General features: G+C 51.8%; 3 protein-coding genes across 4 annotated transcripts; 2 read left to right on the top strand and 1 right to left on the bottom strand.

Annotated features, from left to right (window-relative positions):
* The first annotated feature begins 504 nt into the window (after positions 1–504).
* RPL27 (ribosomal protein L27) lies at positions 505–4,996 on the top strand. Of its 2 annotated transcripts, none has more exons than XM_004092711.3 (5): positions 505–1,014; positions 1,347–1,429; positions 2,519–2,688; positions 4,723–4,833; positions 4,922–4,996. In XM_004092711.3, the coding sequence occupies exons 2-5, from the start codon at positions 1,349–1,351 to the stop codon at positions 4,968–4,970; spliced, it is 411 nt and encodes a 136-aa protein (XP_004092759.1). In that variant the 5' UTR covers positions 505–1,014; positions 1,347–1,348; the 3' UTR covers positions 4,971–4,996. The 2 variants fall into 2 exon arrangements, with proteins under 2 accessions (XP_004092759.1, XP_003279543.1); XM_003279495.4 differs by having other exon boundaries at positions 998–1,069.
* Positions 4,997–9,002: 4,006 nt separating this feature from the next.
* IFI35 (interferon induced protein 35) lies at positions 9,003–16,756 on the top strand. The gene is made up of 7 exons (XM_003279494.2): positions 9,003–9,245; positions 14,468–14,566; positions 15,338–15,485; positions 15,558–15,664; positions 15,767–15,953; positions 16,070–16,176; positions 16,404–16,756. Exons 1-7 carry the CDS (start codon positions 9,225–9,227, stop codon positions 16,593–16,595), a joined length of 861 nt encoding a protein of 286 aa, XP_003279542.2. The 5' UTR covers positions 9,003–9,224; the 3' UTR covers positions 16,596–16,756.
* A 145-nt stretch (positions 16,757–16,901) lies between these two features.
* VAT1 (vesicle amine transport 1) lies at positions 16,902–25,381 on the bottom strand. The gene is made up of 6 exons (XM_003279400.3): positions 24,762–25,381; positions 21,449–21,656; positions 20,892–21,062; positions 20,697–20,786; positions 18,601–18,842; positions 16,902–18,438 (listed from the first exon to the last, which is right to left on the bottom strand). The coding sequence occupies exons 1-6, from the start codon at positions 25,170–25,172 to the stop codon at positions 18,355–18,357; spliced, it is 1,206 nt and encodes a 401-aa protein (XP_003279448.1). The 5' UTR covers positions 25,173–25,381; the 3' UTR covers positions 16,902–18,354.

Here is a 25,381-nt window from a genome sequence, read left to right as displayed (position 1 = left end):
TAGATTTGAATCCCATCTATGCCACTGATTAGGATTAACCTCAGACAAGCAATTTATCCTCTCTGAATTGCAATTTCCTCATGTCTAAATGGGAGGAGAATGCCCAAGATGCAGAGTTGTGAGGATTAAACAGGCTGCTGGCTTGTATAAAGTGCTCACATCTTGCCTGGGAGAGAATCTGTGCTCAGGATGGTGACATGGTAAACAGTATGGGCTCAGGAGTTGAACTGCTTGAGGCTGAGCCCCAGCTCCACTACCTACCCACTATAGACTCTGGGCAAATCTCTCTAAGCCAGTTTCCTTGACTCTAGAATGGAGATAATAATAGTATCTATTTCTTAGTGTTATGATGACCAAATCAGATGATGTGCATAAATAAATTAACCTGACCTGGCACAGGGTAAGCAGCTGCCATTCTCCTCCTCTACCTCCCTCATGCTTATTCTAGTTGGTAATGTCAGTGACACCACTAGACTTTAACTGTTGGGGGTAAATATCCTTTTTATTTTTTTAAAAAACCAAATTTAGCAGTGGGGGGTTGTATACCAACTTTAGTGACCCTAACGTTGATAAGTTCTGATAACCCACTACTATCGGACCAGCCACCCTTACTGGTATTTGTCCCTCCCTCTTTAGCTAACAGTGCCCCCGACAGGCACCAATAAATGCCCTATTTTTTTCCCTGTGTCTCCCGAGAGAAAAAGTAAATTTCAGATTGTGTTCCCCCTCCTAGCGCCAGAGAAAGGAACTACAACAAAGCCTAGCTGCTGAGTCTAGAGAGCGCAAAGCACACTAGCCCTCCCAGCTCTTCCGTCGGCCGAGACGAGTCTCCTTTGCTCTTGTCTGCTGCTGGAGCTGCTAATAAAGCTTCATTCGAATACTTGAGCTGCCGCGCCCTGCGTTCCCCTCATGAGATTCTTCCGCCCGCAACACGAGACTCAGCACCACACAATCAGCGTGGCAAAGCCTGAAGGGCGGGGCAGGAAGTGAGGTCACTCCTTACCGGGGTGAAAGGTTAGCGGAAGTGTCCTTCTTCCCTTTTTCCTGTAGGCCCGAGTGGTTGCTGTCGGTGAGTAGAAGTTTGGGTTGAATCTTTCAATCCGCCGCCATCCGCGGCGTGGGGGTCGAGGGTCCGGGCGGCGCCGGGTGCGTTCCTTCCCTAGGTCTCTGGCGGCTACGTATCCGATCCTGTCCTGCGAGCAGGGCTGTCGGGCGGCCTGGACCAAGGCGACAGTGAACACAGTCTGAAGTTTCGGCCCAAGACCTGGGCTTCCTGGCAGGAGTCGGCTCTGGGCGTCTTTGGCTTTACGGATTTTTAAGTGTCCCTTTCTCCTTGCTCTCTGCAGAAATGGGCAAGTTCATGAAACCTGGGAAGGTGGTGCTTGTCCTGGCTGGACGCTACTCCGGACGCAAAGCTGTCATCGTGAAGGTATCAGCCTCGCGGGACTCTGCGTCCTTGCATCCCGGGACCAGGCTGGCTGCGACGGGGCGGGCAGGCTTGGAATTCAAGGCCTGCTTCTGGGGCAGTAGCCAGTGAGCATGGTCAGGGTGAATGTGGGAGAGCTTTTGAGAGAGGAAGAAGCATAGTAAAAGCAAATGTCAGTAAAAGCAAATGTGAGCTGAATTGGGCTCCTAACGCATAAAGCCTTCTCCACCAGAGGCTTTAAATATGTAGTAATAGTGGCTGACATTTATTGCACGCTTGCTATGTGCTCCCACTGCCTTTCAGGTATTGTCATGTGCAGTCCTTGAAGTAATCATAGGGGATTCCTTTTCTTTTCTTTTCTTTCCTTTTTTTTTTTGAGACGGGATCTCTGTCCAGGCTGAAGTGCAGTGGCGCGATCACTGCAGCCTCGACCTGCCGGGCTCAAGCGATTCTCCCATCTCAGCCTCCCGAGTGGCTGGGACTATAGGTGCGCGCCACCATCCCCAGCTATAGGGGGTTCCTTCCTGTTGCTGAGGTTTAGAGGTGTTCTGTTATTTACCTGAAGTGCTGCAGCTGGGAATCTGTAAGAAGAGGAGGAAATTGCTTTTAGAAAGGTCACGTAGCCCCTCACTGTTTTCCTCTTACCCATGTTTTTGTAGCTTCTTTAGAGATTTCCCTAGGCTCTGGCCACATACACCACTGTGTTTTGCTGTTGTGGGGACACTGGAGTACCTCTGGAGTTAGGCTCTGGTGTCTTAACCTTGGCTGTACACTTCACTAGCAGTGGAGCAAGTGAATAGATACCAAGTCTTGTGAGCAGTGCTTGGCATATAGCAAGTACTTCTTAAATGTTAACTGTTGCTACTTTTAAATCTCTTACCTCTAATAAGTCGTTCCACATGCTTCCTGGTGGAGCTAAACACTGTTGTGTTTCTCTTTGGTCATTTCTCATAGCTTTCTGTGATTTTTCTCTTTATAATGGTGGATCTTGGAGACTTGAGGGTGGAAATATTTTTTGGACACTGCCCTACCTCTAACACAGGGCCTAAATAGGCCCTCAGTGAATAACAAATGTAATTCTTACTCATTTAGAACATTGATGATGGCACCTCAGATCGCCCCTACAGCCATGCTCTGGTGGCTGGAATTGACCGCTACCCCCGCAAAGTGACAGCTGCCATGGGCAAGAAGAAGATCGCCAAGAGGTCAAAGATAAAGTCTTTTGTGAAAGTTTATAACTACAATCACCTAATGCCCACAAGGTGAGCATTTCAAGAACTAGAATTTAAATTTCTTTCCCTGCTCTGTTGAATAAGGAGACAGACCTTGCAGCCATTCCAACACCTGGAAGGGGTATCATTTCCAAATTGTTCATCTTCAACTCATAAACTGGCTATGGTTTCCAGTTTTGCCTTTGATCCATCTTTTAAGTGTTGGGTAAAGATTGTTTTCCATCCACAGTAAACACAGGCATGGGGTCTGATCTGCCCTCTTCCACTGTTCCACCCTCAAGGATAAATACAATAGGTTTCAAAAAGTCTGTGAATGAGTGAAAGCAAGCCTCCCCCAATTAATTTTACTCACCTGTTGGGCCCTTTAGTCTGGGGACATACACTGTCTTAGTACAAGTGTGTTTTTTTTGTTTGTTTGTTTGTTTGTTTTGAGACGGAGTCTCCCAGGCTGGAGTGCAGTGGCGCGATCTCACTGCAAGCTCCGCCTCCTGGGGTTCACGCCATTCTTCTGCCTCAGCCTCCTAGTAGCTGGGACTACAGGCGCCCGCCACCATGCCTGGCTAATTTTTTTTTTTTTTTTTTTTTTTTTTTTTGTATTTTTAGTAGAGATGGGGTTTTCCCATGTTAGCCAGGATGGTCTCGATCTCGTGATCCGCCCACCTCGGCCTCTCAAAGTGCTGGGATTACAGGCGTGAGCCACCACGCCCGGCCAGTACAAGTGTTTTTTAAGAAGTACAAGAGGCCAGGCACAATGGCTCACGCCTGTAGTCTCATCACTTTGGGAGGCCGAGGCAGGTGGATCGCTTGAAGTCAGGAGTTCAAGACCAGCCTGGCCAACATGATGAAATCTCGTCTCTACTAAAAAATAAAAAAATTAGCTGGGCATGGTGGCTGGCACATATAATCCCAGCTATTCCGGAGGCTGAGGTAGGAGAATCGCTTGAGTTTGGGAGGTGGAGGCTACAGTGAGCTGAGATCGCACCACTGCACTCCAGCCTGGGTGACAGAGCGAGACTCCATCTCAAAAAATAAAAAAGTAATAATAATAAAAGGGCAGAGAGAACTGTTTCTTGGGTGCTGGGATGTGGTGGGGTTGAGGCAGCTAGTTTTTGGGCTGTCGTGAGAGTGACTGCATTGGCAGAACTTGAACAATAAGGAAATGATTTCAAGTAGAAAGTTAGCCAGCTATCATGATGAAAGTCAAGAAGGCCTAATTTGGCCGGGCGCGGTGGCTCAGGCTTGTAATCCTAGCACTTTGGAAGGCCAAGGCAAGCGGATCACGAGGTCATGAGATCGAGACCATCCTGGCTAACACAGTGAAACCCTGTCTCTACTGAAAGTACAAAAAATTAGCCGGGCATGGTGGCGGGCGCCTGTATTCCCAGCTACTCGAGAGGCTGAGGCAGGAGAAGGGCGTGAACCCAGGAGGCGGAGGTTGCAGTGAGATCGCGCCACTGCACTCCAGCCTGGGCAACAGCGAGACTCGGTCTCAAAAAGCGGCGGGGGGCAGCCTCATTTGATGATTCTTAGCTAGAAAAATAAAGTAGTTGCGGGAAATTGAGACTGAAACATTAAATTTTACATTTTATTGGCTTGAATCCAATACATGTTAAAAGTGAATTTTCAGGCCGGATGCGGTGGCTCACGCCTGTAATCCCAGCACTTTGGGAGGCCGAGGCGGGCGGATCACGAGGTCAGGAGATCGAGAGCATCCTGGCTAACACAGTGAAACCCCGTCTCTAACAAAAAATTAGCCGGGCATGATGGCGGGTGCCTGTAGTCCCAGCTACTCGGGAGGCTGGGGCAGGAGAATGGCGTGAACCCAGGAGGCGGAGCTTGCAGTGAGCTGAGATTGCGCCACTGCAGTCCAGCCTGGGCGAAAGAGCCAGACTCTGTCTTAAAAAAAAAAAAAGTGAATTTTCAGATAATGTCATCAGGACATGGCTTTTGATGGTTGCTTCTAAGGAGTCAGACCCTGATTGCCTAGTGTCCCACAAAGATTTGGCTGTATAGGGGCCCCTGGCAGTATGTGGGCTAATCCTGCCTCTCTACCTTTGTCCCCAGGTACTCTGTGGATATCCCCTTGGACAAAACTGTCGTCAATAAGGATGTCTTCAGAGATCCTGCTCTTAAACGCAAGGCCCGACGGGAAGCCAAGGTCAAGTTTGAAGAGAGGCAAGTAGGCTTTGGTAGTGAATGGTGGAGTATGGTTTCACTATTTCCATTCCTTTCCTCATTGGTGTCCTCTTTTTTTCCCTTCTAGATACAAGACAGGCAAGAACAAGTGGTTCTTCCAGAAACTGCGGTTTTAGATGCTTTGTTTTGATCATTAAAAATTAAAAAAAAAAGCCTGTGTCTGCATGCTGTATGTATTACCAGACTCTGAAAAGGAGAACATTATTGAATAGGAAACACTGGGTGGGCTGGGCGCAGTGGGTCACGCCTGTAATCCCAGTACTTTGGGAGGCCAAGGCGAGCGGATCACGAGGTCAAGAGATGGCCAACATGGTGAAACCTTGTCTCTCCTAAAAAATACTGAGAATTATCTGGGCCTTGTGGTGCATGCCTGTAGTCCCAGCTGCTCGGGAGGCTGAGGCAGGAGAATTGCTTGAACCCGGGAGGCAGAGGTTGCAGTGAGTGCTGAGATAGCACCACTGCCCTGCAGTCTGGCAACAGCAAGACTCCATCTGAAAAAAAAAAAAAAAAAAAGACACTGGGTGATGGATGAGGGGCTGGGAAAATGTTAAATCTGCCTTAATGAGATTTACGCTGCCTCTGTCCTTAGCCTGATAATCCCTGTGAAGAATTGTGTAGCCTCCCTGGCTTCTACCCATTACATGCCAGGAGAACCTCTGCCACACACACTCTGCCCCTCCTTGTGACAACCAAAGGCCCTTGAGTGGTGGAGATCAGGTCTTTTTGATTGAGAACCACTAACCTGAAATTCTCAAACCTTAGCACAGATAGAGATCACCTGGATGGTTTGTTAAACCACGGATTGCAGAAATCCTGCCCTCAGACTGATCCAGTAGGTCTGAGTTTCTAGCAGGTTTTTAGGTGACACTGGTACTGGTACAGGTGAGATAGGGACCACCCTGGAGACCTGCTCCTGGTGGTAACGACAGATGCCTTTGGTGAATCCCTGAGCCTAGAGCAGCTGTTTAATAGGACAAGGGAGTGCTCTTCAAATGGCCTGGCTGGCAGAGACTTGAAAGAAAGTGATCAACGGGGCTTTTGGGCATTGGGTTGTGCCACTACTGTGTAGTGCAGGAGAGACATTTGGCTCTTAGGATCTGGCATTTTATCTCACAATGGACTGTAACTGTAGCCATCTTTCATGAATGAAATAGGTGCTCCATCTGAGTGGTTCTGTCACTAGAGGGAACTAAGATTCAAACAGGCCAGTTTGCCAAGTCTGCTAGGTACCACACTTGCACTTGGGAACCAGAGGGGGTGGGGTGGCGGGAAGGGGCCAAAAGCAGGATTGGTGAGTAACTGGAAAAAACTTTGGGCAAGGTTATTAGGAAACATTTTTTTTGGCCGGGCGCGGTGGCTCACGCTTGTAATCCCAGCACTTTGGGAGGCCGAGGCAGGCGGATCACGAGGTCAGGAGATCGAGACCACGGTGAAACCCCGTCTCTACTAAAAGTACAAAAAAATTAGCCGGGCGTGGTGGCGGGTGCCTGTAGTCCCAGCTACTCGGGAGAGGCTGAGGCAGGAGAATGGTGTGAACCCAGGAGGCGGAGCTTGCAGTGAGCCGAGATCGTGCCGCCGCACTCCAGCCTGGGTGAGAGAGCGAGACTCCGTCTCAAAAAAAAAAAAAAAAAAAAAAAAAAAAAGAAACCTTTGTTTTTTTTTTTTTTTGAGACAGAGTCTCACTCTGTTGCCCAGGCTGGAGTGCGGTGGCGCCATCTTGGCTCACTGCAAGCTCCACCTCCCGGGTTCACGCCATTCTCCTGCCTCAGCCTCCCGAGTAGCTGGGACTACAGGCGCCTGCCACCACACCCGGCTAATTTTTTTGTATTTTTAGTAGAGACAGGGTTTCACTGTGTTAGGGTGGTCTCGATCTCCTGACCTTGTGATCCGTCTGCCTCGGCCTCCCAAAGTGCTGGGATCACAGGCATGAGCCACTGCGCCTGGCCACTTTTTTTTTTTTTTTTTTGAGACGGAGTCTGTATCACCCAGGCTGGAGTGCAATGGTGCAATCTCAGCTCACTGCAAGCTCCGCCTCCCGGGTTCACGCCATTCTCCTGCCTCAGCCTCTACGGGTAGCTGGGACTACAGGCGCCCGCCACCATGCCCGGCTAATTTTTTGTATTTTTAGTAGAGACGAGGTTTCACTGTGGTCTCGATCTCCTGACCTCGTGATCCGCCTGCCTCGGCCTCCCAAAGTGCTGGGATTACAAGCGTGAGCCACCGCGCCCGGCGCCACTTTTTTTTAAGACGGAGTTTTGCTCTTCCACCCAGTCTGGAGTGAGGTGGCACTATCTTGGCTCACTGCAACTTCTGTCCCCCCAGGTTCAAGCAATTCTCCTGCCTCAGCCTCGCAAGTAGCTAGGACTACAGGAGTGTGCTACCACACCCAGCTAATTTTTGTATTTTTAGAAGAGACGGGGTTTCACTATGTTGGCCAGGATGGTCTTGAACTTCTGATCTTGTGATCCTCCCGCCTTGGCGTCCCAAAGTGCTGGGATTACAGGTGTGAGCCACTGCGCCCAGCCAGGAAGCTTTTTAATTGAATCTTTTCACACTTAAGTATTAAGGCATCTCTATTGAGACAGACTCCTATTAAGTAGCTTGCTTACTCAGGGTCACAGAAATGGGGCTGAATTTAAAACTTTTGAGGAAAAATACAGCAAGTTTTTTCCACTTTACCTCAAAGCCCAAGTGTAAATACTATTCCTACCAGGTTTGGATCCATGCTTCTCCGATTCCTAGCCCTAGCAAGTTTCTAATGCTCTGTGCCTCAATTTTCTCATCTGTAAAGTGAAGAAAATAGAACCAACTTCATGGCATTGTTTTGAAGAGTTTTAATTCATGTAAGGCACAAGCGTGTTGGGCACATAATAGCTCTTCTTGCTGGCCACTGTTAACAGTTTTGTGAACTTTTTTCCTTTTTTTTTTGAGCCAGAGTCTCGCTCTGTCACCCAGCTGGAGTGCAGTGGCGCGATCTCGGCTCACTGCAATCTCCGCCTCCCAGGTTCAAGCGGTTCCCCCATCTCAGCCTCCCGAGTAGCTGGGATTACAGGCACATGCCACCACACCCAGCTAATTTTTGTATTTTTCGTAGAGACAGGGTTTCACCATGTTGGTCAGGCTGGTCGCAAACTCCTGACCTCAAGTGATTCACCCGCCTCAGCCTCCCAAAGTGCTGGGATTACAGGCGTGAGCCACCACACCCAGCCTTTTTTTTTTTTTTTTTTTTTTTTTTTTTTTAAGAGACAAGATTCACTGTGTTGCCCAGGCTGGCCTCGAACTCCTGGGCTTAAGCAGTCCTCCTGCCTCAACCTGCTGGAACTATAGGCACATGTTACCAGTGGGCCCAGCTGCTGGGATTGGCACTTTTTTTTTTTTTTTAGTCGGAATCTCCGTCTGTCACCCAGGCTGGAGTGCAGTGGCGTGTTCGACACAGCTAATTTTTTGTATTTTAGTAGGGACTGGGTTTCACCATGGTGGCCAGGATGGTCTTGTTATCCACCCGCCTCACCAAGGTGCTGGGATTACAAGGCGTGAGCCACTGCGCCTGGCAGTTTTGTGAACTTGAACTATGGGCTTTATCTGTCCTGATAATGTTTCTCATTCATTCAGCAATTATTATTATTTTTTATTTATTTTTTGAGATGGAGTTTCGCTCTTGTCAGGCTGGAGTACAACAGCGCCATCTTGGCTCAATGCAACCTCCGCCTCCCAGGTTCCAGCTATTCTGCCTTGGCCTCCCAAGTAGCTGGGATTACAGGAATGCACCTCTACATCCAGCTAATTTTTACATTTTTTTAGTAAAGGTGGGGTTTCACCATATTGGCCAGCTGGTCTCTAACTCCTGACCTCAGGTGATCTGCCCGCCTGGGCCTCCCAAAATGCTGGGATTACAGGTGTGAGCCACCACACCCAGCTCATTCAGCAATTAATTTATCAATGTTCGATGTGCCCAGCATTATTCTAGGCTCTAGGGAAATAATCCATTGACAAAGCAGGGTCTGCCAATGGGCTTGTTGGAGATTGCTGGGAATGGTTGATGGGGGCCAGTTTGCAGTTGCGGTGAGGTGGCTTTCCTTGAGGCAGCATGGCTGAGTGAAGTTGACTTTGATGACCAAGAAGGCTCCTCCCAGGGGTGGGGAAGCCTCGGCAGGGGGCGGCATGTGAGCGCCAGAAGGCAGGGATTTCACGGAAATGAAAGTGGAAGCAAACAGCCTGCGAGCAGAACCTCCTGAGGTGTATTTCGGGTCTTGCTGGGGCTGAGAGAGACCAAAGCCCTTCGGGGGTACAAACAAGGGTTCAGTTGCGGCAAATTCTGCCACTGTGCCCAGCTCTGAAGCCTCAGCTCTTGCCAAACAGACCCGAGACCCATGTCAGCCCCGCTTGATGCCGTAAGTGAGGAGGGGGGAGTTGGGAAGTGGGGAAACAGGAGCAATCCTCTTGGCTAGGAACCTGCAGATATCTCAGGGCCTGGCAGCCAAGCCTCTCCCTGCCCATTCTCAGACCTGTTGAAGGGCTGGGGAGAAACACAGGGCTAGGGTTGCCTCTGCCCTGTGGAGTTGGTTCCCTAACCTATTGCCTCAGACAGGAGGAGCTCATTAAATCCTGTGTGTGTGCACTTCTCTGGAGAGAGAATCTGTAGTTTCCATCAGATACTTGGAGGGTTCTGTGATCCAAATAACAATTGTTCTAGGCCGGGCGTGGTGTCTCACGCCTGTCATCCTAGCACTTTGGGAGGCCTGGGCAATACAGTGAAATGCCGTCTCTACTAAAATACAAAAAATTAGCTGGGTGTGGTGGTGTGCGCCTGTAATCCCAGCTACTTGGGAGGCTGAGACAGGAGAATCACTTGAACCTGGGAGGCAGAGGTTGCAGAGAGCTGAGATCGCACCACTGCACTCCAGCCTGGTGACAGAGCGAGACTGTCTCGAAAAAAAAAAAAAAAAAAAAAGAATTAAACGAAAGGAATTAGGCTGGGTGCGTTGGCTCACACCTGTAATCCCAGCCAGCACTTTGGGAGGCTGAGGCGGGTGGATCACTTGAGGTTAGGAGTTCGAGACCAGCCTGGCCAACATAGCGAAACCCCATCTCTACTAAAAACACAATTAGCCGGGCATGGTGGCACACACCTGTAATCCCAGCTACCCGGGAGACTGAGGTGGGAGAATTGCTTGAACTCGGGAGGCAGAGGTTGCAGTGAGCCGAGATTGTACCACTATGCTCCACTCTGGGCAACAGAGGGAGACTGTCTCACACACACACACACACACACACACATGCACAAAATTTATATATCTATAGATACTATAAGAATTACACTGTAAGAATCACACTAGGTAATCCATAGATTAACACGGTAAAAACTTATCCCACTGCTTAGCACCTACAGAGCATTCAATATGTGTTTCTTCTTAATATTATTATTGCCAACCTTTTCAGAACCCCAGTTCCCCAAGGACAATCCCCTTTTTTTTTTTTTTTGAGACGGAGTCTCGCTCTGCCTCCTAGGCTGGAGTGCAGTGGCATGATCTCCACTCACTGCAACCTCTGCCTCCCGGGTTCAAGCGATTCTCCTGCCTCAGCCTCCCAAGTAACTGGGAGTACAGGCACGTTCCACCATGCCTGGCTAATTTTTTGTATTTTTAGTAGAGATGGGGTTTCACCGTGTTAGCCAGGATGGTGTTGATCTCCTGACCTCGTGATCTGCCCACCTCAGGCTCCCAAAGTGCTGGGATTACAGGTGTAAGCCACCATGCCCGGACTTTTCTTTTCTTTTTTTTTTTTTTGAGATGGAGTTTCACTCTTGTTGCCCAGGCTGAAGTGCAATAGCATGATCTTGGCTCGATGCAACCTCTGCCTTCCAGATTCAAGTGATTCTCTTGCCTCAGCCTCCCAAGTAGCTGGGATTATAGGCACACACACCACCACACCTGGCTCATTTTTTTTTTTTTTTTTTTTTTTTTTTTGAGATGGAGTCTGGCTCTGTCGCCCAGGCTGGAGTGCAGTGGCACGATCTCGGCTCACACCAAGCTCCGCCCCACAGGTTCACGCCATTCTCCTGCCTCAGCCTCCCAAGTAGCTGGGACTACAGGCGCCTGCCACCATGCCCAGCTAATTTTTTGTATTTTTAGTAGAGACGGGGTTGCACCATGTTAGGCAGGATGGTCTCGAACTCCTGACCTCGTGATCCGCCCGCCTCAGCCTCCCAAAGTGCTGGGATTACAGGCGTGAACCACCGTGCCCGGCATGGCTAATTTTTTGTAGAGACAGGGTTTCACCATGTTGGCCAGGCTGGTCTCCAATCCTGACCTCACATGATCTGCCTCCCTTAGCCTCCCAAAATGCTGGGATTAGAGGCTTGAGCCACAGCACCCGGCTTTATATACGTTAAATTGGGCCATCTTTTTCAAATAAAAATCCAGATTTTTTTTTTTTTTTGAGACAAGATCTCACTCTTTTTTCCAGGCTGCAGTGCAGTGGCTCGATCATGGCTCACTGCAGCCACCTCCACCTCTGGGGATCAATAGATCCTTCCATCTCAGCCTCCTGAGTAGCTGGGACTACAGGCATGTGCCACCATACCTGGCTGATTTTTAAATATTTTGTAGAGGTAGAGTTTTGTCGTGTTGCCCAGGCTGATCTCAGACTCCTGGGCTCAAGCGATCTGCCTCCCTCGGTCTCCCAGAGTGCTGGGATTACAGGCATGTGCCACAACACCCCGCCCAGATTTTTTATTTCTATTAAAAATGGGAAGATTAGGGGGCCTGGGTCCGTGGCTCATGCCTGTAATCCCAGCATTTTGGGAGGCTGAGGTGGGCGGATCACTTGAGGTGGGGAGTTTGAGACCAGCCTGGCCAACATGGTGAAACCCCATCTCTACTAAAAATAAGAAATTAGAGCCCGGCACGGTGGCTCACTCCTGCAATCCCAGCACTGTGGGAGGCTGAAGTGGGTGGATCACGAGGTCAAGAGATTGAGACCATTCTGGCCAACATGATGAAACCATATCTCTACTAAAAATACAAAAATTAGCTGGGCATGGTGGTGCGTGCCTGTAGTCCCAGCTACTCGGGAGGCTGAGGCAGAAGAATCGCTTGAACCTGGGAGTCAGAGGTCACAGTGAGCCGAGATCGCGCCACTGCATTCCAGCCTGGCGACAGAGTGAGACTCCGTCTCAAAAAAAATAAATAAATAAAAAATAAAAAAATTAGCCAGGAGTGGTGGCAGGTGCCTGTAATCCCAGCTACTTGGGAGGCTGAGGCAGGAGAATCTGTTGAACTCAGGAGGTGGAGTTTGCAGCGAGCCGATATTGTGCCACTGCACTCCAGCCTAGGCAACAGAGGGAGACTCCGTCTCAGAAAAGAAAACAAAAAATAGGGGCTGGGTGCGGTGTCTCACACCTGTAATCCCAGCACTTTGGGAGGCTAAGATGGGCCGATCACGAAGTCAGGAGATCGAGACCATCCTGGCTAACACGGTGAAACCCCGTCTCTACTAAAAATACAAAAAAATTAGCCGGGTGTGGTGGCGGGTGCCTGTAGTCCCAGCTACTCAGGAGGCTGAGGCAGGAGAATGAGGTGAACCTGGGAGGCGAACCTTGCAGTGAGCGGAGATCACACCACTGCACTCCAGCCTGGGTGACAGGGCGAGACTCCATCCCCCCAAAAAAAAAAAAAAAAAAATAGCTGGCATGATGGCACACGCCTGTAGTCCTAGCTACTCAGGAGGCTGAGATGAGAGGATCGACCGATTCCGGGAGGTCGAGGCTGCAGTGAGCCATAATGGAGCAATTGCACTCCAGCCTGGGTGGCATTGAGACTTTGTCTCAAAAAACAAAACAAAACAAAAACATGGGTAGATTTGCTGTGGGGGAAAACTTCGTTATGGCTAGAAGCGGTTTACTTTAGAAAGGACATGCTCTTCCCAGTGTGTCAGAGTCCCCACCACTCTCTGTCATCCTACATGGCTCTATTAACTCATTAATGTCATCCAACTGGCCCTTAAAGGCACTGTATTAGCACGCTCTGATTTACAGAAATATGAATAACTAAGGGTCTTTTTCACTATTCATAAACCAGCATAATTTGGTCAAGCTCTAGTTTTCTTCTGCTAAAAACAGAACAAACGCACACTGAATTTCTTTGGTGCCCTCTGTAATGTGCTCCTTTACCGTCATTCATTCACTTCTTCATTCAACACACTTTCACTGGACACATATTTTGTGCCGGAGATCTTGCTGGACACTGGGAATACAGAGATGGTCAGGACAGAGTCCTATCTTTCCAAGAGACCTCATGCTTCTCTGAGCCGAACTTCTTTATCAGGATTCCTAACCACAGGGTGAACTCTGCTCTATTCCACAAACAAAGGTGCATTTGTTGGTATCCCTGGTGTCACTTCCCTGCCTGTGATGTCAGTTCTCTCTCTGGACCCATTCCAGATCACACCCAGCCTAAAAGGTTACTTGGTGTACAGTGGAAAGTGTGACAGTCCAGGGACAAACTAGAATTGATGGGTAAACTACCTCCCCACTCTGGGCTTCATTTCTTCACTGTAAAGCACAGGTTAGCGGGTGGGCTCTGGAGTCAGACAGCCTAGGGCCAAATGACTTTGGGCAAGTCATTTAACCTCTCTGAGCTTTAATTTCCTCATCTACAAAATAAGGATTGGCCGGGCATTGTGGCTTACACCTGTAATCCTAGCACTTTAGGAGGCCGAGGTGGGAAGATCATCTGAGGTCAGGAGTTTGAGACCAACCTGGCCAACATGGTGAAAACCTGTTTCTACTAAAAGTACAAAAATGAGCCAGGAGTGGTGGTGGGTGCCTGTAATCCCAGCTACTTGGGAGGCTGAGGCAGGAGAATTGCTTGAACCTGGGAGGTGGAGGCTGCAGTGAGCCGAGATCACGCCACTGCACCCCAGCCTGGGAGACAGAGCAAGACTCTGTCTCAAAAAAAAATAAAGAAATAAAAATTAAAAAAATAAATCAATAAAATAAGGATCACAGGATATCTATCTTAGATACCCTGTTGTTCTAAGAATTGAATGAAATAATTCATCAGATGGGCTTAGCACAGTGCCTGACATATAGTAAGTACTTAGTAAATGTTAGTTAAGAATATGACTGTATGACATTTTGCAACTAGTCTCCCCTCCTCTTGGAGGTGTCCTTAATTGGGTTAACCCCTTTGGGATTGTCCCTCTTCCAAACTCCAGCTGCCCTTCACAGTCAGTCATGTGATCATGTACTCTTGAGCACTGTTTGGCAGGCCTGAGGGTCATACCCTTATCTTCCACTGCCTGTGTCAGTGACAAGCACTTTCTAGCAGGAGCTCAATCAGTGTTTGTTGAACTCTAGATCTGTGGTCACGAACAAGTCATGGACACTGCAAAGTCTCCTGCCTTTCAAGAGCAGCTGAGATGAGGCCAGCCAAGCCCTGGGTGGAGAGAGGGGGCCAAGACCAGCCCAGGGCAGCACAAAGGGGTTGGGTTGTTCTTGAGCTTAGCATCAACTCTGCTTTTGGAGCGTCCAGAATAGGACCCCCTTCCCCTGGGCTTGTTGATTCTCTGGAAGGGCAGGTAGAAGTCTGGTTGTTTCCTTCTGCTCCAACAGGCCCTCCACGCCCTTCAGGAGGAGCAGGCCAGACTCAAGATGAGGCTGCGGGAGCTGCAGCAGCTGAGAAAGGAGCTCGGGGACTCCCCCAAAGACAAAGTAAGGTGGGAGACCTGGTATTGTTTGGTAAAAATGAGCTGGTGAGGCCGGGTGCAATGGCTCACACCTGTAATCCCAGCACTTTGGTAGGCCGAGGGGGGCTGATCACCTGAGGTCAGGAGTTTGAGACCAGCCTGGCCAACACAGTGAAATCCCATCTCTACTAAAAATACAAAAATTAGGCCGGGCGTAGTGGCTCACGCCTGTAATCCCAGCACTTTGGGAGGCCGAGGCTGGTGGATCACCTGAGGTCAGTTTGAGACCAGCCTGGCCCTGGCCAACAGGGTGAAACCCCGTCTCTACTAAAAATACAAAAATTATCCGGGTTTGGTGGCACATGCCTGTAATCCTAGCTACTCAGGAAGCTGAGGCCGAATTGCTTGAACCTGGGAGGTGGAGGTTGCAGTGAGCCAAGATCGTGCCACTACACTCCAGCTGGGTGACAGAGGGAGACTCCCTTTAAAACAAACACAAAAAAGAGCTGGGGAGTTCTCGGTTTTATTCCTGGCTCTGCTACTTCCTTGCTGTGTGACCTCCAGTATGTTACTTGAACATCTGTAAAGTAGAGCTACCCACCTCCTAGGACAAATTAAGATGTTGTATGTAAATTGCCTGGTATGGACCAGACCTGCATTCATCCACTCATTTATCCAGCTTTTCTTTCAGTAAATGTATTTATCTCCGGCACTCGGCATCAGTGGAATGGAACTGGAGATGCCTTCCTCCTAGGTGGGAGTGAGGAACACTCCTACTCCCCTCCTCTACTTCCAGGTCCCATTTTCAGTGCCCAAGATCCCCCTGGTATTCCGAGGACACACCCAGCAGGACCCGGAAGTGCCTAAGTCTTTAGTTTCCAATTTGCGGATCCACTGCCCTCTGCTTGCGGGCTCTGCTCTGATCACCTTTGATGACCCCAAAGGTGAGCTCATGGGGAGCCTCAGGAGGGAGGTGGGGAGGATTCCCAGTACTGACCCTGTTTCCCACCACCCAGTGGCTGAGCAGGTGCTGCAACAAAAGGAGCACACGATCAACATGGAGGAGTGCCGGCTGCGGGTGCAGGTCCAGCCCTTGGAGCTGCCCATGGTCACCACCATCCAGGTGATGGAATGACAGAATCCCGGGGCATGCAAAGCATGCCATGCACCTGGGCATGGGGAAGTGGAGCTGTGTCTGGGACCACCCCTTGCTGTCTCCCCCTAGGTGTCCAGCCAGTTGAGTGGCCAGAGGGTGTTGGTCACTGGATTTCCTCCCAGCCTCAGGCTGAGTGAGGAGGAGCTGCTGGACAAGCTGGAGATCTTCTTTGGCAAGACTAGGAACGGAGGTGGCGATGTGGATGTTCGGGAGCTGCTGCAAGGGAGTGTCATGCTGGGGTTTGCTAGGGATGGAGGTGAGGGCCATGCAGACCTCCTACAGGGGAGATGAGGGTACAGGGTATGGAAGATTAAGGTACAGGGAGAAGAGTCGGCTTGATGCTAAAGGTCCACCCCTCCTTGTTCCCCACAGTGGCTCAGCGTCTGTGCCAAATTGGCCAGTTCAGAGTGCCACTGGATGGGCAGCAGGTCCCTCTGAGAGTCTCTCCCTATGTGAATGGGGAGATCCAGAAGGCTGAGGTAAGCAGGAGGGGTGAAGAACAGGGGCTGGGCTGGGTAACCTGTCTGCCTGCCAGGAACTTGCCCAATGAAGGATCAGAGGCCCCAGGCCCCACTGACCTACCCACCCACCACCAGCCTCTCCAGGCCTCCCGACCTCATACCCCCATGGGGCACTGCCTGCCCTACCCCCAGCCCCCAGCCCCTTTCTCCCATGAGCCTTTGCCATCTCCTGGCTCCTTTTCCAGATCAGGTTGCAGCCAGTTCCCCGCTCGGTACTGGTGCTCAACATTCCTGATATCTTGGATGGCCTGGAGCTGCACGACGTCCTGGAGGTCCACTTCCAGAAGCCCACCCGCGGGGGCGGGGAGGTAGAGGCCCTGACAGTCATACCCCAAGGACAGCAGGGCCTAGCAGTCTTCACCTCTGAGTCAGGCTAGGGGCCTCCCCTTCTCATCCTCCCCACCCCCCCCCGCCAAGGTTCTTATACTGGGCTGGGCTTGGGTGCCCATACAGGAGGTCTGTATGTTCACCAACAGTGGGAGGGATCACACATTGCAAAACACTGCCCAGAACAGTAAAAAGAGCCTGCACGCCATGATGTTCTTCCTCATTTCATTCATGAAACGAAACGTGATTTGGGCATGGAAAGAGGCAGGGGGCAGGAAGCAGCCCGGATCTTCTGCTGGCAGCGCTGGCCTTCCAGGAGCTCACCTTCCCTCCACTCTCAGAGGCAACAAGCAGGACCCAGGGTTTGGCTTTTTATTGACACAAACACAAAGGCAGCTGTGGTAATGGGGTGGTGGGGTACACAAAAGCAGAAATCGCACTTCACACATTTAGGCCTCATTTAGACAATGAGGAGGCTGAGCCTGTCCCTCCACCTCCCATTGCAATGGTTGGGGCGATAACCCTCCCTATTCCTAGCTCAGTGAGTAGAGGGAGCGACCTCCCTACCCAGGAAGTCCCCATTTTGGTCGCAGTGGCCCAGGTCCTGACCATCCCACTCTGTACTTCCCTGCTCCATCTCCCCACCCATGTAAACAAAGTTTTGGGCTGAGTTTGATAAGCTGCCTCTGCTTTGAGAAGGCAGTGGGGCCTCCCCTAACTGCAAGGGGAATGTGCTTGGGTTTTTACTTTGGTCCCAGTACAAGAAACAGACAGCACTGCCTTTCAGAGCTCTGGCTAGTAAATGCCACACATATCTGCAAGGCTGAGGAAGCTTCCCCGCCTTTCTCCTCAACCACCATAGAGACAGGACATGGCACAGACCACGATGAGGGCACCTGTTTTTGCCCTGCCCCCGCCAGGAGGCTCAGGGCTGCCCCACCCAATGGCACATACACAGATTTTTGGCAGTGTTGTGGGACTGGGGAGGAGCGAAACCCCAGCTCCACCAGAACAAGGAAGGCACTGGGGAGTACAGGGGAGGAGAAGGAGGTGGGAGACAGGATCCTCCCTCCCTGCTGCCACACACACACAAGCACAGGTTTTCATTGCTAAGGCACTGAGAACAAATCCAGAGAACTCAGTGAAGGGTGGGGGCTCTGTATCCTTCCCAGAGTTGTAACCTAGGGGAGTAGGTCTGTTTCCCGCCCTGTTGGAAGAGGCAGCCTTGGTTAAGAATGGCAGAAAACCTGGAGATGGAAGAAGCCCAATTGTGCTTAAGAAGTTGGGGACAGAGGACGAGATTGGGAACTGGTCAAGCCCAGAGGTGGGCGCTGGTCGGCCCAGGCTGAAGGGACACTAGGGAGAGACAGGTACATGCTGGACTCACAGAGATTGGCCCCATATCCTGAGCTGACGTTTCAATTCTTTGGGGAGGTGGCGGGGCAGGGACGGGAGGGAAGATGAGGCAGAGGTGAAAGCACATGGAACACAACAGTGGGGACTGGCTAACCTTGGCACAAAAGCAGCACAGCAGGCCCGGGGAAAGGGTGGGGGCAGGAAGCAGCCGGCCTCCCTCTGACCCTCCCTGTCCCCTTGGCAGTTCCCAGACATCCAAATGGTCACTTCCCAACCTCTTCAGAGGTCAGGAAGCGGGGAGGGGCAGGGGAGAGCGGTCATCACCACAGAGACCTTCGGGGGAGGGAGGGCAGAGCATTATGACAGAGGCTGAAATGCAAGTCTGGTGGCCAACAGAACGTAGCTTCCCAGCTTCTCCCTTCGCTGGTCTCTAGGGTCTCACAGCCACTCGCCCTAGTTCTCCTTCTCTGGCCCTGGAACCAGGAGGACCTTGCCCACATTCTTCTTCTCCTGCATCTGTTTCATGGCATCAGCCACCTGGGGAGGAAGAAAAGATGCGGCTCCCAGTGCTATCCAACCCTCATCCAACAAGAGCCAGTGCGATGCAGGCAGCCCTCCTCTTCCCCAGGAATCTGCCCCTTGGGACCCCAGCCTTCATGAGTCCTACCCAAGCCCTCCCTGCAAAGTCCTCACATTCACCTTCTCGAAGGGCCAGACTGAGTCAATGTGGGGCTTGATGTGGCCCTGGTTGTACAGAGCCAGGAGGCGGGCCACCACACCACTGACCAGCTCCACCTCACCATCCAGGTAGCCCAGGTGGAAGCCACACACAGCCCGGTTGGCCTGCAGCAGCTGCAGAGCTGTCACACTGAATTGATTCCACCATGTCCGGGCCAGGGCCATCAGGTTCCGTTTGGGGCCCGTCAGCAGGTTGGCCATTCCTGAAGGACAAGGTGACATGGCCTGTGAACCCCCCCAGGCACATCCCTGTGTGTCTGCATCTGTGCTCTCTGTTCCCTGTGATCCCTTTGCAATTCTCCACACCAGTGCCAGGGAGTGATTGGATAATTCTCAAACTGCTGGTTACCAGGCCCAAACCAACCCTGGCTGACTTTAAATTGCTCTAGGGGCTGGGTGCTATGGCTCACACCCGTAATCCCAGCACTCTGGGAAGCCAAGGTGGGAGGATCACTTGAGGTCAGGAGTTCGAGTCCAGCCTGCCCAAAATGGTGAAACCTTGTCTCTACTAAAAAATACAAAAATTAGCCAGGTGTTGGCTGGGCGCGGTGGCTCACGCCTGTAATCCCAGCACTTTGGGAGGCCATGGTGGGCGGATCACCGGACGTCAGGAGTTCGAGACCAGCCTGACCAACATGGAGACACCCCGTCTCTACCGAAAATACAAAATTAGCTGGGCATGGTGGTACATGCCTGCAATCCCAGCTACTCAGGAAGGCTGAAGCAGGAGAATCGCTTGAACCCGGGAGGCGGAGGTTGCAGTGAGCCGAGATCGCGCCACTGCACTTCAGCCTGGGCAAAAAGAGCGAAACTCCGTCTCCAAAAAAATAAAACAAAACAAACAAACCCACAACAATACAAAAATTAGCCAGGTATGGTGGCGCGTGCCTGTAGTCCCAGCTACTTGGGAGGCTGAGGCAGAAGAATTGCTTGAATCTGGGAGGTGGAGGTTGCAGTGAGCCGAGATCGTGTCACTGCACTCCAGCCTGGGTGACAGAGCCAGACTCTGTCTCAAGAAAATGAAAAAAAAAAAAGCCAGGCGTGGAGATGGGCACCTGTAATTCCAGCTACTCAGGAGCCTGAGGCAGAACTGCTTGAACCAGGGAGGTGGATGCTGCAGAGAGCCAAGGTTGCGCCACTGCACTCCAGGATGGGTGACAGAGTGATACTCTGTCTCATAAAAAAAAAAAAAAAAATTGCTCTAATCTTTATGTATTTGCTTGTTTGTTCATTTGTTTGGGTCAGGGTCTCGCCACCACACCTGGCTAATTTTTGTATTTTTTGTGGAGATGAGGTTACACCATGTTGCCCAGGCTGGTCTCGAATTTCTGGCTCAAGCCATCCACCTGCCCTGGCCTTCCAAAGTGCTGGGATTACAGGCACGAGCCACCGTGCCTGGCTTATTTTGTTGTATGAAATACTTTTTTAAATGAAAATGCACCCTGCCTAAGATGCTCAGGGAGGTAGGACAGAAAGAAGGCAGGCTGGTTGTTCAAGAATAATCCCCAAACAAGAATGTAGAATTTGGCCAGGCGTGGTGGCTCATGCCTATAATCCCAGCACTTTGGGAGGCTGAGGCGGCTGGATCACCTGAGATCAGGAGTTCAAGACCAGCCTGACCAACATGGTGAAACATCGCCTCTACTAAAAATACAAAAATTAGTTGGGCATGGTGGCAGGCACCTGTAATTCTAGCTACTCGGGAGGGTGAGGCAGGAGAATCGCTTGAACCCTGGAGGCAGAGGTTGCACTGACTGAGATCACGCCATTGCACTTCAGCCTGGGGGACAAGAACGAAACTCCGTCTCAAAAAAAAAAAAAGAATGTAGAATTTACTATCACTCATATGAAAAGTTGTGACAGAGAATGAAAAGAGCTGGTACCCAGGACTCAGCAATCTGAATGCAGCATACAGGACCATTCCTAACCCTGATCGTCTACAGAGCACCTGAGTCCCTACCCCTTCTTCATTCAAAAGCCCTGGCCTCTATATCCCACCCCTTAGACCCTCCCTCCTGCCCTCACATGCTCTCTCCATCCCTGGCCCACTAACTCACCATAGGTGACGACTTTGCCCATGGGTTTCAGGAGGTTGTAGCCCTTGGCAGTATCTGACCCACCCAGAGGGTCCATGACAATGTCCACTCCTGTCATAGAGTAGGGGAACCCAAGAACAACATTAGGATCCACAGATCTGGAGCTCCCCTCCCTGTCCTGTGCTTCCCTACCCCCTCCCATATTATGCCCCCCACCTTTAGGGGAAATCTTCTTGATCTCATCCACGTAGTCAGTTGTGTGATAGTCGATGGGATGTGTGACCCCATTCTCCTTCAGTGCCTCGTGCTTGCTGGCCGAGGCCGTTCCGAACACCGTCACATTCTCCACTGTATGGCACAGCTGCACGGCAGCCATACCCACACCCCCTGCAGCAAGACACCCATAAGCAGGGGATATGGAGTTGCCCTGGCCCCCAACCACTCCATTCTAGCCTCCCAGGGACTCAGCCCGTCACCTTCATTTTGCCTAGGCTCATTTTAGGGCCATGTCTAATTTCCATGACTGAGAAGTGATGGGGAGGGTAGCTAGAGAGGCCGGGAGTGTGGGGTGAGGGCACATTGCTAAGGATAGCACACCAGACTAGACCTGGTGCCTGAATGTTACCACGGCAACTACACAGCAGAGGCCTCTGGGAGCCACAGGCCAAGGCAGCCTGGTGTTGCCATGACAACAACCCAGACAGGCTGCAGAGAAGGGGCCTGGAAGGAAATCTGGGTGGGGTAAGGAGTGATAAAGTGAGGGGACCTGTCACCTGCAGCCATGTGTACCAAGACGCTGTGGCCAGGCCGTAGGTTGCCGAAGTCAAAGAGGACCATGTAGGCTGTAATGTAATTGACGAGCAAGGCAGCAGCTTCCTCAAAGGTCATGGCCTCAGGCATCAGGAAGGTCTGGACCGAGGGCACAGTCACCTCTTCCTGCCACATCCCTGACCGGTTCAATACCATCACCCGGTCTCCTGCCTTGAAGAACAGAAGAGTATCATTCAGTCACTCATTCATTCACCCACAGGCTATTTACTGATTTTCCCCTAGGTACAAGGCCACCTTCTTCCAAATGAAGTAGCAGAAGAAGCAGCAATAGTCATGGTAATAATAATAATAACATCATCATCAACAACAATAACAACTCACCTTTACTGAGTGCTGACTGAGGGCCAAGCCCGATTTCGAGTGCTTTATATATAATGCTTAATTAACCCTTACATCAGTTCTTTGAGGCAGATACTATTCTTATCATCTTCTTACAGATCTTACATGTCACTATTGTGTAAGATCCCTGAATGCAAGAAGCTTACAGTTAGGGCAGCATGAAGTATTGTGGAAGAGATCAAACTGCTGTGGTTACAAAAGTGGTCTCGACTGTTTACTGACTGTGTGACTTCGGATGCATAAAAATTACTTAATCTTTTTGAGCTCCAGTTTTCTTATCTGTCAATTAGGGCAGTTATGAGGACCAAATGGAAAAAAAAAATTTTAGCACAATGTCTGGCACATAATAAGCACTTAATAACGTTAGCTAACAATAATAATAATAATAATATAATAGCAGCAAGGAAGTCACACAACCAACCAAAAGAAGACGGCACCATGTGGTCAGGGCCATACCAAAGTGCAGACAAAGTTCTCTGAGCGCTTACAGCAGGGTGTGGTCACCTCGGGAGAACTGTGTTTGAGCCAGCACTGGGAGCCCAGAAAACACCTTCACTCAGAGATGGTGCAGGAGGGGCAACAGACAAGAAGGGCTACCCAGGCCTATGCAGCAGTAAAAGGCTTCCCCCCCACCCCCACGAGAGCCTCTGTGCAGGAGGGAAAGGGGACAAAGATAACAGAACCTTCCTCTCCAGCTTAGCAAGTGGGGTCAAGGGAAGGGCAGGGAAAAGGAGGGAGCGTCAGGAGAAAAGACCTCTCTGCGCTCTCTGAAGAGCATGAAGAGGAAGGAGTGGGTGCCATTCTGGGACAATCCGGGTCTGTCTTGATCCCTGCCACGAATGATGGGAATTCTGCATATTAACAAGAGTTAGGGTCCATGGGGAAGGGGGATGGGACTCCCACTTACGCCCTTTTTCATGTCCTCAAGCCTCCACACTCCACTGAAGACGAGAACTGAGGGCATGCTGGGGTCTTTCCTTCCAAGTTCTGGCCTGAGATGAGGTCTGGAGAACAAGAACGGAAGCCCTCCACCCAGGGACTCAGGACTAGCAGATACAGAACAACCCAGGAGAGCTGCGAGGAGTGCATTGGTCATTTAGGGTCATGGCCAGTCCCAGATTTGACCCAGAACAAGTCTCACTTACCCTGGCTCATGCTAACCCTCAGGCCATCCAGATCAGGGCCATGACCCCTCCCCAGCCCAGACACCAGGAGGGAGGAGGAGGGAGAGAGAGAGGGAAGGGCCCTCCCCGAAGAATCCAGGCTCTTACATCAGATTCTTGCTCTGGACAGGATATCCTGTATTTACCAGGCGGAAAGTGTGTGGAGGGGAGGTGAGGTGGGTGGCCGTCAGCAGTAACATGAACTACAACTACCTCCCGAAAATATTCCTCTTAGACGCCTGCTCAAGAGTGGGATCATTTAGAAGTCAGTTTGAGGGTGGGGCCAGAGCTGAATTCAGAGGAAAGCCTTTAAGGAGAAGCTGTTTGCATACAGGATGAATCCAACAAACCTGGCTCCGGAATCTGGGGCTGGCAGGTCTGCAAGAGGCTGCATCTGAGGGGCCTCTCTTTGAGGGGTCTGATTTAAAAAGGAAACCCCTGGCTGGGCGTGGTGGCTTACGTCTGTAACCCCAGCACTTTGGGAGGCCGAGGTGGGCAGACCACCTGAGGTTGGGAGTTCGAGACCAGCCTGACCAACATGGAGTAACCCCATCTCCACTAAAATACAAAATTAGACAGGCATGGTGGCGCATGCCTGTAATCCCAGCTACTCGAGAGGCTGAGGCAGGAGAATCGCTTGAACCCGGGAGGCAGAGGTTGCGGTGAGCCGAGATCGCGCCATTGCACGCCAACCTGGGCAACAAGAGCGAAACTCCGTCTAAAAAAAGAAAAAAAAAAGAAACCCCTAAACAAATGGCGTGCTGAGGCTTCACATCCCAGGTCTCTCAAAAAGCTGATCATTTTGAGCTCTCTGGTGTCCAGGGTTGTGGCCAAGATTAATGATAAATGAGAAGGAGAAACAGGCCTGCAGACTTGGCCAACCAGTTCAAGGCGCCACACCTCTCCGTTCCAGTCCAAACCCCTGGCACCGGGGTTTCTGAAGTGGGGGTCCTCTGCAGGAGGAAGGCAGAGGTGGGTCCCCCCTTCCACTCCCCGCCCCAGGCATTCCCAAGGGCAGCCCCGGGTCGTGGCCCGATGGCTGAGTCACAGGAGGAGGAGATACTGCAGTCACGGGAGACACAGAGCCCAAGACAAAGATCGGGTGACCCAATCCCGCCTCCCCCACCCCAAAACCAGATCGGCGGTGTAAGGCTGGTGGCGGTGGGGTAGCAAAGGCTCTCTCTCCTCCGTGATGGGCGTGTCTCGTCTCTTTGGCCTTGCTTTGGGAGGGGCCGCCTCACACCCCCACAGACCACGGGGCTGCATGTGACCAGGACTCTGGCACGGCCGCTGTGCCCCCGCCCAACCCCGACGACATAGGCCCTCAAGCTCCCTCGGCGAAAGGGGGCACTAACCGTCACTCACAGTCACAGACCACAATTACCCAGAGAGTGTTTGGTGGGTAGGGGTACAGGTGTGGTTTTAATGGGGGTGGGTGGGTGGGTGGGGACGGTAGTGTCGTTGTGCGCATGCGCATAGGCGCCTTATTGTTTCCCCCCCACCAGCACAGCTTCTGGGCGGCGGCCACAACTAAAAATGGTTGGGGAAGGGGCGATAATTCCGTCTCCCCTCCCCACATAAATGCCATTCTCCAGGAGCCCCAAAACACAAGTTCCTTGGCTACACTTTCCACGCTCGTGCACCCAGGTCCGCGCCAGTTTCTCCCGCCCTGCCACACCCCCGGCGCCCGCCCACTCGTGCCCCACCGCCCCGTGGCCTGCGCAGCCCTGCCCTGCCCTACGCAACCCCTCACCTTGCGGTCGCTGACTCCCTCGCCCACTGCGATCACAACGCCCGCGCCCTCCATGCCCGGAGTGACAGGCAGCGGCGGGAGACGGTCGTACAGCCCCTGCCTGGCCATGAGGTCTGCGAAGTTGAGCCCGCAGGCCCGCACACGCAGCGTCAGCTGGCCGGGCCCAGGGGCCGGGGGCGCTGCCGGCCGGCTCTGCAGCTTCACCTTGTCGTAGCCTCCAAAGCCGGTGAGCACTAGGCAGCGCAGCGGTGGCGGCGAGGCGGCGGCGGCGGCCCCTTCGGAGGCCGCGGGCTGCTGGGGGTCGCTCGCTGCCTCGGTTTTGGGAGGCGGCGAAGAGGCATCTTCCCCCGCCCCTGCCTCGGCCGCCGCCACCACAGTGGCTACCTCGGTTACCTCTCTCTCGGCGGACATGGCTGGGACTCCCGACGAGAGCGCACAGCTGGACGGAGAGTGCACAGCTGGGGAAGGCGGGGCGCGTCGGGAAGAGCCGCGGCTGCGGGATCCAGCGGGAGGGGCGGGGCGCCGGGCGGGGCGGGGCCTCACGCTCAGCCTTAAAGGGCCAGGGCCATAGTGGCGCAAGCTGGGAGAGCACGAAAAGGGGGCACCAGGAACGTCCGTGC

The sequence above is a fragment of the Nomascus leucogenys genome, unplaced genomic scaffold (assembly GCF_006542625.1).
Source record: "Nomascus leucogenys isolate Asia unplaced genomic scaffold, Asia_NLE_v1 Super-Scaffold_285, whole genome shotgun sequence".
NCBI lineage: Eukaryota > Metazoa > Chordata > Mammalia > Primates > Hylobatidae > Nomascus > Nomascus leucogenys.
The sequence above is the reverse complement of the archived record's forward strand: the minus strand, read 5'-3'. Positions and strand labels throughout refer to the sequence as shown.